The following is a 13960-nucleotide window of genomic DNA, read 5'->3' as shown; positions in this document are numbered from 1 at the left end:
GATTCACAGATCTGATTTCTCATTCATAAAACCATGAAACTAATGCCGATATCCTAATATGTTATATCGGATATTATTTTTAATTATATTGGGTCATTGATCTAAGAAAAATATAGGTGTTGGATGCTCACCCATATGACTAGCCGATTCAATCTCGAAAACTAAAAAAATTTATTCATTGCTTCATAATTTGTTCTTTTAATTTTTTTTTTAATGTTGAGGCCGACCGAGAGACGTTGATAAGAAAGGCTGTAGTGGCGGTGGTGGTGAATGTGGGCGGCTCGTGTTCTTTTTTTTTTTTTTGTCCTCCTCTCGCTTAATATAATAGACTCCAATACGATTCTTCCGAATTCTGATTCAGGAGGAATTAGAATTTGTCTTTGAGCCTTCGAGGGTTGGTTTCGAATTCACTCTTGTTTCACTTCTTTTTGTTTGTTTTGCTTTGCTTTTTCTGAAGTTTTTGTCGATTGAAAACCAGGTAACAAAGTGAAGGATTTCTCTGTTTCTCGTGGGTTGTAACTTGAAATTGAATGAAAGCTTTTGAAATCTTGTAAATGGAAGGCAATACACAAAGAAAATTCAAGAGAATCTGTGTCTTCTGCGGTAGCAATGCTGGCAACAGAGAAGTCTTTAGCGATGCTGCCCTTGAGTTGGGAAATGAACTGGTTGATTTCCCCCTTCTCTTTCTGTTTTTTTTTCTTTCTCTAAGGAAGAATTTTCCTGATCTGATTGGCATTGTTATGTTTCATCGATTGGGTTTCTGTTTTCTCCCCCAACTTCATGGATTTTCTTATGCATTCCTGATTGATTTTTAAGACCCAAGTGATGGTTATTTGCTCTGTTGCACTTTCTCCTTTTTCTTTTCGAGAATGTGACTGTTGGGTTGTAGGAAATATTTATTCAGATTGCTTTGATTGTCTCATTTTATTGGATTTAGGATTGAAATATCTTTAATGGGTTTTCGTTGAATTTTATGGGTATGGTCGTATGGATAACAGGTGAATAAGAGGTTAGATTTGGTGTATGGAGGAGGTAGTTTTGGGTTGATGGGTTTGATTGCTCAGAGAGTTTATGATGGAGGTTGCCATGTTCTTGGGTAAGTAGATTCATCTATCTTTCAGTAATTTAATCAATGGATTTCTGCTCTTCTTGGTTATTAACTTCAGTTTGTGTGTCTCTGTTTTTTTTTCCCCCCCTAACACTGTATGTAGGGTCATTCCAACAGCACTCATGCCGCTTGAGGTATTCGTGAACTAATCTTATACTTCTCTGATTGATTGTCACTTGCTTGGTATCTGTTAAACTGCCAAATACTTCCTTTGTTGGAAGCCTTTGTAGACTAATATAAGGGGATCTAGTTTAGTTCTTCTGAAGCAAGTCATCACTGTCAAGTTGATTAAAACTGAAAGATTGCATTGTAAAGCTCCTTTACTACTTTAAAAACGAGAGAGCACACCATAGAGTTTCTTCTTACATCTGTTCTTCAGGACTCATAAAAGCTAATCTTTATCATTGGCACTACTATGCTATGTAGTTTTATTTGATATTTTTAAGTTATAAAGCTCAGAGCACACTGATCCTTACATTTGTTGCTCCCCAAGAGAAGTAAAGGCTTCAATCTTCAGAGCAACCAAATGCTTTCATTTGACTAATTGCAATAGTTTTGAAGTAGTTAACCTGGATTATATCGAGTCCTTGACAGATATCTGGAGAAACAGTGGGGGAAGTGAAAACTGTTTCAAACATGCATGAGCGTAAAGCTGAAATGGCCCGACAAGCGGATGCCTTTATTGCTCTCCCTGGTAAGTAACCAAAGCGTTCATGCCCTTTGAAATGTAAATCTTAAGGTGAACTGTGATATAGTGTTTTCTGAGTTTTCTTGATAATATATTTAAATAATTTAGGGGGATATGGAACCATGGAAGAGTTGCTGGAGATGATAACATGGTCACAGCTTGGAATTCACAATAAACCAGTAGGGCTCCAACCTTTTGTTACAAGAACATTTCGATTGGGTTGGGAGTTGTTAAGGTTGGTAAAACTAATTGATGCTATGACTTGGTAATTTGTATGGACAGGTTGGCTTATTAAATGTTGATGGCTACTACAATTCTTTGCTTGCGTTATTTGACAATGGTGTTCGGGAAGGTTTCATTAAGCCGGCTGCTCAGCATATAGTTATATCAGCTCCAAATGTGAAAGAACTACTTGAAAAAATGGAGGTGATTAACCGATGTAGTTATATTACTTAAAATGATTCTTCTCAGTTATGCGCTTTTATTTTGATTATTCTTCTTTTTAATTTGCAGCAATATATTCCAACCCACAAACATGTTGCTCCGCATAACAGCTGGCAGATGGAACAATTGGCAGGTTACTCAAAACCATAAAATCCACCATGACATTCTTCTTGGTGGGTGATCTTTCATCTCTGTTTTGATGTTATTCTTTCTTGCTCCATTTGTGTATAAGAATTTATCCAAATGGGATGGCATTTCTACTACCAATTGAACTTAGTAGGATTTTGCTACATACTATTGATTTTCATCACTGAGGATGGTCAGTAGAGACACTATTCTCTAGTCGTATGGGCTGTAGCCACTCGTAATGGGTGAAGATTTCATGAGCATAATATTCCAGTATGTGGTGGAGATGTTCCTGTCATGCATAACTGAATAGTCGGGGACTGCGGGGGTGAATCGGGTACAAATGATGCAGATCAGTCATTGTGAACGATCCAGTATCAAATTGGCCAAGCTCATACTTCGCATACTAAGTAATGCAGAGTTTGAGGCTACCTAGTTTCAAGGCTATAGGAGTTTATGCTCAAGGACAAGTATTTTGAGTGACAAATGTCGGTGCAACATTGGTGATTGCTTTCTTGAGGATGTGAACTAGTGGGTACTGAGCATAGAATAGTACCAGGCAGGCAGGCACCCAATTAGTCCAAAATCTGATGAGCCTTATGCTCTGTCACTTTTGGAAATTTCGTTTTGTTTTCATGGCTTCGTTTGGTCTGATTTGTCTTTTGAGAAGGCTGCCAACCTGCCACTCTCATAGAGGTTTAAGGAAACCTATCTTAAAGCATCTATTTTTTGTTGGGACAAGACTTGGACAAGTTTATTACTTGGAGCTTTCAGTAGAAGTTTGCTCATGTAAAAGGGTGTTGTGGGTCTCACGGTCTGATGATCGAGGACAAAGAAGTAAAGATGGAGAGAGAGAGAGAGAGAGAGAGAGAGAGAGAGAGAACTGTAGCTTAGTTTATGGGTCTCTTTTTGCTGCATCTCTCCTGTAGTCCTGTGAGATTTTGAAATGGGTGAAGCGCACCATAAAAAGCTGGTGACTTTAGTATTTGCTAGTTTGGAAAGAGACACAGAGAACCCAATCCTCATGGGCTGGTCTTGGGTAAGTGTAATAGCGATCCCACGTTCAGCAGTGGCCATTGTTGATAAAGGCATTGGCGTTCATCGTCACCATCATAGCTCAAGATGTTGGTCCATTCACTGGTCTGGTCGAGCCATCGGCCATTAGTGGTGGTGGTGGACCTTTTGGCATTCGTTTTCATCATCATCACTAGCTTCCACATAGTAGATTGGTAGTCATAAGATGTGACTGCATTAAGTATGCATGGGAAAAAGAACTTTTATATCCTAGTGTGCCCCATGCTCACACATGGGGAAATAGAACTAAGCTGTGTAAAGACATCCATGCCTCGGCTACGCTTCCCTGTGTGGGCATAGGGTACACTTAGAGAGCATTTTAAATTTAACTTTTTGTTTTTGTGATGAAGACAGAAAATAGTTCCACGCCAGAGCCCCACATCTCATCCATAGCTTTCTGTGTTAGAAAATGAGCAATCCCTAATAGTTAATGGGTTTTCCACAACTCAGCCTTATCCCAACTAACTGAGATATTCAACGAGTAGTCTTTAAGCATATCAAAGTAGGGTCCAAAAATTGCCTCGCCCACCAAGGATTCTTGCAGCCCTTGTATTTAGGTAAACTTGGGAAAAAAAGATTCCATAGGGTTTTTGTACATTTACCGCAAAACACACAAAGATCATCAGATTTCCCTGAAAAAAAGATCGATATTCCTACTTCCAGAGTAGGGATGACGGTAAGACAGTCCATAGGAAAGGTGACCACTAATCTAGTAGTTAAAGGACCAGATCTAGAGAGCACCACCATTTATCAGGATTATAAACATTATAAAAAAGGGATAAGGCTGTGTACACTGCCCTTCCCAGACTTTGCAGTGGCAGGTGTCTTGTGGACTGGATGGACAAATCAACTTGGCAAAGCGAGATTCTTCTGTCCAGCAGGACCACCCCGGATAATGTTTTATTATGTGTTTTTGATTCTGGGAGCCCTAAACCTCCATTCTTTTTGGCTTTCAAATTGCGACCAAGAAATATAATGCACTGGAGACTTCGTTGCATCTTCTACCAAAAAAAAAAAAACCAATCAACACGGACCGTGCAGCAAATGTCAAAAAGTTAGCTTTTCACAAATCTTATCTTTTGGGAAAATGTTTTTTGTGGGGGAATCGTGGCTCTTGCACCCTATGCTTTCTAATGTGTTACTATTGACCTTTGTTACACGTATAGGAACCACCCCCCCCCCCCATATCTTTTTTTCAACCCTCAAAAAATGATTTCAGACCGCATGAAATGGAGTAAGATACACCAATCCTTAAATGCAGATTCTCAGTTCCACTTGTGTGTGCAAAGCTTCCTAACTATGATTGATCGATCTTACCGGGGACCGTTTTGATTATAAATGTTTCAGATTGAAATTGATAATAGAAACTATAGGAGAAGAAAAACATTATCAGTAAATGCTTAATAACCAGGGAACCCAGACTATTTCTAGAATCTCCATTTTCAACCATTGAGGACGCTAAACTAATGGCTGACTCATGAAAAATTGCAGTTGAATCTGCTTTACATGACCAAAGAAAAAAAAAATGAGAGATCTAAAGATCCATGTGCATTCTAAGTTCTAAACCTTTTCTCTGCAACCATCATCTCCTCCCTCGCAGGCAACGGCCATACCGGGGTAAATGGTGAAATAGTGCTCTAACAATGACAAATGTACATCATTTTTCATTTTAGATGGGTTGCAAATGTGAATCATTGTGAAACAGGGAAAGATCATGATCTGGCTAGTGGACGCTTGGGTTTAAGTCCATAACTCCATATGGAGAGAGGATGATGAGCATAAGATGAACCCTGCATCCCCTGACTGATTTGGTGGTGGTAAAGCTCACAAATCATATGACCCCTTTGTATCAGACTTAGAATTAACTGGATCTTGCTCTGCACTTGAGTGATCAAATGTATTTGCGATAAATTCATCAGTGATGGTCTGCATGTCTTCTCTGTGAAACTTCAAAGAAGCAATGGTATTAAATTGATGGAAAGGGTATCATAACATAAAGTTAAAATTGAAGGAATGATTTTAAAAGTTTCATGCCTTCAATAAACCTACTAAAGAGGGCTACCATTCATACAACATAATGAATCTGCTCACTTGAGAAACGCCAAACATAGAGAACCGGGATGATATTGATTTTATCACCACCATTTCAGGCCTTATCTTTCGAAGGAGTTAATAAATTATGCAATGTGGCTGCCTGGATGACAGCACTTGGACTTGAATCCCTGACGCGGACTGTCCCTGATTGCCTAAGGCTGTAACTCTTCTCAACATTGCTGCGTGTAGAAGGCCGCAATGGTTGCGGAAGACGTCGCACCAGCCGTGTTGAGCTCACAAGAAGAATAACACCAACAATGATTAGTAGCCTGCAGCAGAATGATTCCGAGGGAAATCAGAGAATGGAAAAATAAGTTATACACAGGTGACTAGAGTAATTTACAATATTCATTGGAGGTGTCGAAAAGGAAAAAAGCATTAAGGTACCATCCAAGTAACAGTGAACGACGAGCTGCCGGTGCGGAAGGCAATTGTTCACCCAGAGCAAGCATACCAGCAAGTACACCAGTCACAATTGATGCCACAGCAGCACATGTAGACACAACAATTGCTCTCCCATGTTTTAAACCTCGAGTCTGTTCACAGGGCATGTTTACATTTACAATTAATGAAACATGACATCTCCAGTCCAGATAAGAAATAACTACAAATAAAAAGACCAAGGATTTAAAACTCAGGAGTGGAGATCTACTGGTACAGCCAAATCCTGCTGATCCACCTCATACATTGCACTACAGCCAAATCTCGCTTCCCCCCCTCATCTTCTTTATTCCTAGTTCTTACTTTGAGTCAATAATTTTTTACTCAATAAAAATTAGAAAATCACAGTACAGGAATGGTTTTCTCCCTCTCTAACAAATGATAGTACCTGGAAAACAAATCCTGTACCGCTACAGCATATACTGATAGAAAGGCATAAAGGAACCAAGATCTTGGAGAAACCTTGCTCTAGAAATATGAATCCCATCTTTGATATTACAGAAGCCATCCTGCAGTTAAATTTTAGATGTCAGTATCTTTTGGAATATGAAAATCCATGGCACCTAAATAAGAAAGTATACCAATGAGAACGTAACATCACATGGTTGATTTCATGTGATAATTCATCTTTAATTTCAGAAATAGTTCACCGCAACAAATGCTGCTTCTTCCAACTACCAGCAATCTCCTAGCTACTACTCGGAGGTTGATAATGTACTTAACCTTCTTTGAAAATGTGAAAAAGCTAAGGAAGAAAAGCATTTTTTACGGAGGCAAAAGAAAATTTTTCATTTTGAAGTATAAGCAAAATCATTTTGATTATCCACAAACAAGACCAATGATGATTAGAAAATAGAAAAAGGAGAAATAAATGTTGACAGAAGTTCTACATAAGATCAGTCCACACTCCAAGAATTAAGGAGTTAAGAACTTTTAATGAGCAAAGAAATTGAGATCAGTACTTAACACAGAACTTGCTCCTTTCCAGAGGAATGAGATAGTTCAGCTCATCTGTTTAGGTCTTGTCTCCTGTACTCACAATAAATGAGCTGATTTACTGTTATCATGAATTCAAGGTCAAGTTACAAGCAATATCCATTTCTGATAGGTTAACTTTGTTAACATCATTAAATGATTGAAAGGTTTCAACTAGCGAGGCTTACTTCACTCCTTGTAATACTTGTCCTGATCTTGATTGTATAAAGCATAAGAAAAATGAGAACTAAAATCTGGAAAAGCATGAACCATCTAAGCAAAGTATGAACATAAGGGAAAATGTTGCCGCACCCAAATAAGATGCCCGATTCCATCCCAAAAATAATTTCCTCAACAACTTCAGAATGCATCTGCAAGATATAGGCGAATTATAAACCAAGAGAATATTACATAATTGTAAACACGTAACAAATAATTAGCTTAACATAAATCTATTTAATGTCAAATTGTAAACCCAAAAGCAAAAAAAAATTACCAACTCCTGTTCTCTTCGTTGACGTTTGTACACATGAAGCCATCCATTAAGAAGGACCTATATTCCCAAGGATCGCATCAGCTTCTAAAAGTTAAGTAACATATCCATAAAGCTAAGACTACTAAGAAATACTCTTCTTTTTTATATACTTTAGAGTCATATTTGCACTAAATTTTCATAATATTCTTTCAAGGTCTCAATGGCATTAACCAATGTTGTGGTTTCTTCTTTTTCATTTTTGGTAACATAATTTAGAGATCCTTAGACACCCCCCCCCCCACCCAAAAACCTAGGACTTTTGTTTCAGAGTCAAAAAGTTGACTAAAAGAGGATAACACATAAAATTTGCTCTCCCCCACATTTATTTCATGTACATTTGCACATCTCCAGCCGCTGGCGGGTCAGATGGGTGAAAATTTTTGCATCCATTGCACTTTTGCCCAAAACTGCTGGGCCAATTGTGTCCATATTTGGAATACATTGGCTGAAGGCAGAACATGATCGACATCATGTGGATTTGATATTGTACGCCATTATTTTGGCGTATTCAACAATGGGTCTGTGGGAGTTAATGAGATAGAAGGGGCTCAAGCTAAAATGTTTTGCCAAAGTTGAGGGGACAACAAACTTGTATTACAAAGTTGATGAAACCATGGACTTTATTTTTTCTGTAAACTTTTTTTCTTTAAAGATTTGGAACCCATCACCTTTGAGATATGTTTTTTTTTCTCCCTCTCTCTTTTCCCCTCCTTTGGGAGAGATATATGACACACTGAAAACCTTTCTCCATTGGTCATGAATCATGATCTTAATTTATAGGTGCTCTGCCAGTTATACTCCTCATCTGGGAGAGTCTTTATTTTCTATACTAGGATTCTCCTAGCAAAATTCTAGCACACTTCTAAAAAATTTCTCATTCTGATGAACTTGAGTATTAAAACTTTTTACCATGATCCAAACCTTTCTGTTTCAACTAGACAGAGCTGCAACCTGATGTAGGAAAATCAAAAGAGTGGGCATATTTTTGTGGAAATAAACTTCGGAGTGGGTTCTATAGGTGTTGGGTCTTTGGTCCAATGGGAAGCAAACAATGATTTTGAACGAAATCTTCATCATGCAGTCATAACAAACTCCTTTTCCATCTTTATCAGTATCCTTGAAATTCTTGCCCATGCTTAAATCTAAGAAGTGTTCAATATGTCCCTGACATCATTATGTTGCATGTTACAAGATGATCCAAAAGCATGGATCATTAGAGCCACTCCTTTTGGAAAAAGACTACAAATACCATGACCAGAGAAATGGTTCTTTGTTCCTTTCCTGAGACCTAAAAAGTAGGGGGTGTGTGCAGTCCTTATAGAGACAAGATAAATAAACAATAAATGAACAATACAAATACGGTGCTGAGGATAAGATACCTACAAACAAGATGACAACAATGAAAACTAGCAAAGGTAGATCAAAGATGGATATGGCTGAAGCCTTTTGCTCCTCCCCACCAACACCCACTCCTGCAAAGAGATGCACCAGCAGATTGATACATGATTTTTAATTAATTTATTTATTTTGTGGGGCAGGGGTGGGTGTGTGTGTGTGTGGATATTCATTAGAATCAATAGAAAATACTAAAGCTATATTTTCTTATCTGTTGCAAGATGGTAAAGGAGAATAAATACAAATAGACATGTCTCCATACATATTAATCAATACAGACCAGCCAAACCCGGTGAAATTCAAATAGCAAAGGAAGACAGCTACAAATGATACAGGCTAACAAAGCAGTTCATATTTTGCGTTGTACTCCAGAAAACTAAAGTGCATAGTAGTAGAACATAGAAAAAATGGAGAAAATAATATTCACAGCATTCATGTGTGATCCATCCTTTCCAGAAGAAACTGACGGGATAAAAACTTTCCAAACAGAAAATACTAGAGTGACCTTATTATGTAGGTTGGGCCACTCGAACAAGCAGCTGGTTCATTTTCAAGTCCTTGGTCTGGTTAGTCCAGCCATCCAAGCCCAGTCGAGCCACCATAAAACCAGCCATTTGAACCAGTTTTGGTCAGCTTCTAGAAGCCCCCTAGTCCTTCCTTTCGATTTCAGATATGAGCTGGTATTTTGTCTCCTTTGAGACTTAGACAGCAAGAAAAGATCCCCATCGATTTCTTAAGCAATCAGAAGTTATTTGTTTCCTTTTTATGATATGTTCTTCTTATTAGCAAATCAGAAGTTTCAGATTAGGAAAAGTTTGAATTAGGAAGTTGTTTCCTTTTCTTAAAGTTTTTATTTCTTTTATTTTCCTTTTCTTTTGCAGTTTCTATTTTGTAACTTTCTAATTCTGAGACATGGCTTCTCCTATAAAAGCCAATCTACTGTAATAGTTAAACACAATTGAATAACAGAGTTTTATGCTGCTTGCTTGCAAGTTATTGTCTGAGAGAGACCAGTTCAACAGCTGAGATAACTATGTGTGAGAGGCCCAAGGCTGAGAGAGCCAACCCCCACCCACATCTATCCCATCGAGTTCTTCATTCTTCTCTTGTTATTTCTTCCATTATTGCTTAGTGTTGTGAGGTTATTAAGAGAGTGATTGAGAATTATTTCAAGGTTCATTACCTACTTGAGGTGTTGCTGCTATACTGAAACACAGAAAAGCCTGCAGCAGCCTTGAAGTGACTTTTCTGGGTAGGAATCGAGCAGCCATAGCTTCCTCATCCTTGATTTATTCCAGTCAAGCCTTTGGGGGATTTATCAGCACCCCAAAAGGACCACTCAACCAGCAACTCAGGCCCAGCCAAGGCTTGTGTTCAAAGTTCTCTGAAATCTCTCTTTTTTTTTCCTGCCCTAAATCAAGAAACTGCACATCTCTGAGATTCTTCATCAGAACCAGTCAGGGTTTGGGGTTTTATTATGCTCTATGCTATCTAACTTCGACCAGAAAACTAGCCTCATCTGGGCTTGGGTCTGTAAGTCAAATATCTTTTCCCATCTGACCTAATTTTTTTATTTTATTATCAGTTACACAATTCTGTATCAGATCTGAGTCTAATTCTTAGGGCCCATTTGATAACGTTTCTGTCTTTTCTGTTTCAAAAAACAGCAGAAACATAAATTTCCGTTTCTAGAAACAGAAACGGAATTGAAGGTGTTTGATAAGTCATGTTTGTGGAAGTCAATAGTAACCAGCGAAAGAATGACCACACTTCATTTCCAGAAACGGCACCTGGGTCGTTTCTTGAACCATAAATAAGTAGAAATTTCAATTTCTATTTCTGAAAACAAGTGAAACGAAACAGTTTTATCAAACACTTTTTGTTCCGTTTCTGGACACAAAAACAATAGAAACACGTTTCTTGAAACGTTATCAAACGGGCCCTTTGCTTTTGCTTGGAGCCAAATACTATTGGGGTTGATTACTCTTGTAATCAGATTGATATTACTTACCCTCAATAACTTCCTTCACACACGCAGATGAGCATGGGAGAGAGAAAGGGTACCACACTGACCATTCTTCCGTACAAATTACTATTTAATTTTATTACAAATGAATATATAATGTCAAATTTTTCTCCCATAAAGAGGAGCAATAATAAAAGAACACATTGGGCCATTCTTCCGGGTTTAGGAATAAATAGAATGAAATGAATTAAAATCAACTTACAATACCTATTGTGCCAACACCTGCGAAAGCAATTCCCACCCAGTCAACAACATTCATGACCTCCTTCAGATAAAAATGGGAAAAGATAGAAAGTATAGCAAGACCACAGCCAGACACCGGTTGTATTACAGATACCTGTCATAAGTACACTAGTTGAAGTTACCAAGGTGCAATACCTAACTATATAATGAACCATAATGTCAATTTAGTCCTAAAATATTCCAAGATCATGGAAAGAAAATTTAAGAATTCAAGTTTATAAAATTGTATAATGTAGATATTGAACCCAACATTTGACAGGCCTGGTAGGTGATTAATACATAGAACCCTCTTCAGCATCAATTATATACACTTCAACTTGGGTTTATTTGGGACTATTCCAAGCTCTTTAATCCATCCATTATACTCCTCTCACTGCATGACAACCACCCTTCCAATTACTATTTGTCAATTTCCGTTCATGCCCTTAATATTATGTACCTAATTAAATATTCCCTCCAAAGATGCAGCACATTTTAATCAAACAATGGCACTCTGACACTCCTCAGTCCCACACCATTTCATGACCTCACTACTCGGAACATTTATTGACATCATCACCCAGCATTGGGTTTATTGCAATTACAAACACTTAATTACATATTTACACAATGCCCAGATCAGCTGGGACCAATCCATACTGAATATGGATTGGGGTTATCTAGGACTGTCTGATCCTCGGTCTCAATCCTATGGTTTCAAGGATGGGCTGGAAGGTCAATAAACCCACTCACAGTGACCTGAGATATGCTAAACCCTAAGTTTGGCTGAAATTTTGGCTGACAACTTAAACTTGACCTTGATCGACAGCAATGCAGAAATACTGAAACATTTGAATGGAAGTCAAACTCATTTTCTATAACATGGTCTAATTTTATTTCCGGAAAAACGAATAGTTTGATACAACAGAGGAATACATTGAACTTGTCAAGTATAATCAATTATTTGATCCAAATTGGTTTACCACTACTGAACTTATGAGCTCTCAAAATTCCACTGACTGACAAATCTATGTCATACACATGAGACAACACATATCAGACAACATTTTTTTCTTCTCAACAGCCGTCCCTCTTTGTCCCTTTTTTTTTTTTTCCCGATCAGCAACCATAAATTTTATTATTTTTTTTTTTTTTTTCTCAATCCCGGTTTTCCTTACCTACTTTGAAAGAAAAATATACAAAAGAAAGACACGGTTGCATCCATCAGATAGCAACAAAAATGTATTCATAAGCTTTAGAAGATGATAAACAAAATAAACAATGGATCTGTAATAGAATCATATCAAATAGACTTACAGGAGATTGAGACAACGCCTTCAACATCAAGAGAGCTCCAAATATATCCATAACAAAACCAATAATCCAAGCCTTGTTGAATACATATGCCCTTACCACCTGAAAGACAAAATTCAACGGTAATTTACAACACTTAAAGTTCTGTTTTGAAGCAAATCAACAGAAACAATTTTTCTAATTTCAAAAATACAAAATATAAGATCAATCATTGCATGATCAATAGTTATCAAGAAAGTATCGAAATCCAGAGAAGGAATACAAAGAAAGAACTGGAAATGGGATGAATAGAAAGAGAGACAAACCTTAAACTTGAGAGAGAGAGGAGGAAGAATGACAGTTCCTTTCTTCTGTAACACTTTGCCGATGTTATTACCAGCGGTAGCCGCTAAGGTTAGACAGATGGATTCCCACATAACTATCTTCAGAAAACCTGAACTCTCTGCCTCAACAAAAGTATGAACAGCCCCCTTGCAACTCCTTCTGAAAAGTAAGGTTGGCTTGGTGGATACTCGGAAGCACGTCGAATGATAATGCTCAGCTCGTTGGCGTTTCTGCAAGATCTCCAATTTTGCTTTTCTTTGGCTGTTCCGTCTTTTTTTTTTTTTTTTTTTTTTTTGGTAAACGCGTCGGGTTCGGGTTTTATTTTTTTAATTTTTTTAATGGTGTACGTTGACGGCGGATCCACAACCCTTGCCTAACGTTTATTTCTCTCTTTTTCCTCCTTCTTGGTTTGGGACCCTGGTGGGTGGAAGCGGATGTCTGAGAAGAACGCAACAGCAAACATGGGTGGTTAGGGTTTAGGGGTGTAAGTTTAGCTATGTGAACCCAAGCCCGCTCTGGGTCCGGATAGGGTCTGAGCAGTCGTGTAGGGCTTTTCAGCCTCCAGGATGAGCCCGTGTAGGGCTTTTCAAGTATCAAGTTGGATTGAGTCTGGCACAACTCGGTCCTTCAGGATCATTTTTAAGAATGACTGATATTGATGATGAAGTTCATTTTTTTATTTTAGTAAAAAAAGAACCCGATCTGCTTGTGTGGCTCTACATCTAGACAACATCTTTTCTTCTTTTTGTGTTTTTGAGAGAGCATATTTTGTGTTGGAGAAAAAGTATACGATCTTGTATGAGAATTGAATCGATAGCAGACAAATGTTCCCAGAACGCACCCAACATTTGCTCCCGTTGGAGCTTCTCATTTTCCAGTTGACATATTTCTGCTCCATTCTCTCAAGTCTTATAGCGATATCCATGGCTACTCAAAGCACTTTCTTGCTTTCCTTTGCCAAATTCAATGACCCTTCTATTTATAGGAGTTGGTGACCCAACTTAGACAGGCAAGTGTGAAAAGACCATGCTCCCCACCCAGATGCCTCCACACGACCTCCCATTGGCTTGTGTATTAGTGTAACAGTCGTGCAAACGGATAGAGTTCTCTTACCCCTTTTTTAATGCATTAAAGAAAAAAAAAAAAAAAAGAAGGATGAAAGAAAGAGGCGGCCAGCCAAGGGTCAATCGACAA

The 13960-nt window shown here is 38.1% G+C and overlaps 2 protein-coding genes across 2 annotated transcripts; one reads left to right on the top strand and one right to left on the bottom strand.

Moving 5' to 3' along the window:
* Window positions 1-247: 247 nt before the first annotated feature.
* Window positions 248-2671, top strand: LOC122061806 (cytokinin riboside 5'-monophosphate phosphoribohydrolase LOG8-like). Its single transcript, XM_042625281.1, has 8 exons — window positions 248-394; window positions 480-665; window positions 999-1096; window positions 1212-1242; window positions 1703-1802; window positions 1905-1975; window positions 2079-2222; window positions 2310-2671. The coding sequence occupies exons 2-8, from the start codon at window positions 555-557 to the stop codon at window positions 2388-2390; spliced, it is 636 nt and encodes a 211-aa protein (XP_042481215.1). The 5' UTR covers window positions 248-394; window positions 480-554; the 3' UTR covers window positions 2391-2671.
* Window positions 2672-5375: 2704 nt separating this feature from the next.
* LOC122061805 (probable magnesium transporter NIPA9) lies at window positions 5376-13395 on the bottom strand. Its single transcript, XM_042625279.1, has 9 exons — window positions 12748-13395; window positions 12446-12544; window positions 11114-11243; window positions 8869-8957; window positions 7447-7503; window positions 7263-7321; window positions 6364-6484; window positions 5922-6070; window positions 5376-5803 (listed from the first exon to the last, which is right to left on the bottom strand). The coding sequence occupies exons 1-9, from the start codon at window positions 12856-12858 to the stop codon at window positions 5587-5589; spliced, it is 1032 nt and encodes a 343-aa protein (XP_042481213.1). The 5' UTR covers window positions 12859-13395; the 3' UTR covers window positions 5376-5586.
* Between the last annotated feature and the right edge of the window lie 565 nt (window positions 13396-13960).

Source organism: Macadamia integrifolia, chromosome 14 (genome assembly GCF_013358625.1).
Source record: "Macadamia integrifolia cultivar HAES 741 chromosome 14, SCU_Mint_v3, whole genome shotgun sequence".
Classification (NCBI taxonomy): Eukaryota; Viridiplantae; Streptophyta; class Magnoliopsida; order Proteales; family Proteaceae; genus Macadamia; species Macadamia integrifolia.
This window is presented reverse-complemented; position numbering and strand designations above follow the sequence as displayed.

Excerpts from the sequence above, each read along its gene's own strand:
- LOC122061806 (XM_042625281.1), top strand. The coding sequence starts at position 555 with ATGGAAGGCAATACACAAAGAAAATTCAAGAGAATCTGTGTCTTCTGC. Across the intron at positions 666-998 it reads TTGAGTTGGGAAATGAACTG|GTGAATAAGAGGTTAGATTT; the intron begins GTTGATTTCCCC and ends TATGGATAACAG. Across the intron at positions 2,223-2,309 it reads AACTACTTGAAAAAATGGAG|CAATATATTCCAACCCACAA; the intron begins GTGATTAACCGA and ends TTTAATTTGCAG.
- LOC122061805 (XM_042625279.1), bottom strand. The coding sequence starts at position 12,858 with ATGTGGGAATCCATCTGTCTAACCTTAGCGGCTACCGCTGGTAATAAC. Across the intron at positions 8,958-11,113 it reads CGCAGGTGTTGGCACAATAG|GAGTGGGTGTTGGTGGGGAG; the intron begins GTATTGTAAGTT and ends ATCTCTTTGCAG. Across the intron at positions 7,322-7,446 it reads AACGAAGAGAACAGGAGTTG|ATGCATTCTGAAGTTGTTGA; the intron begins GTAATTTTTTTT and ends TATATCTTGCAG.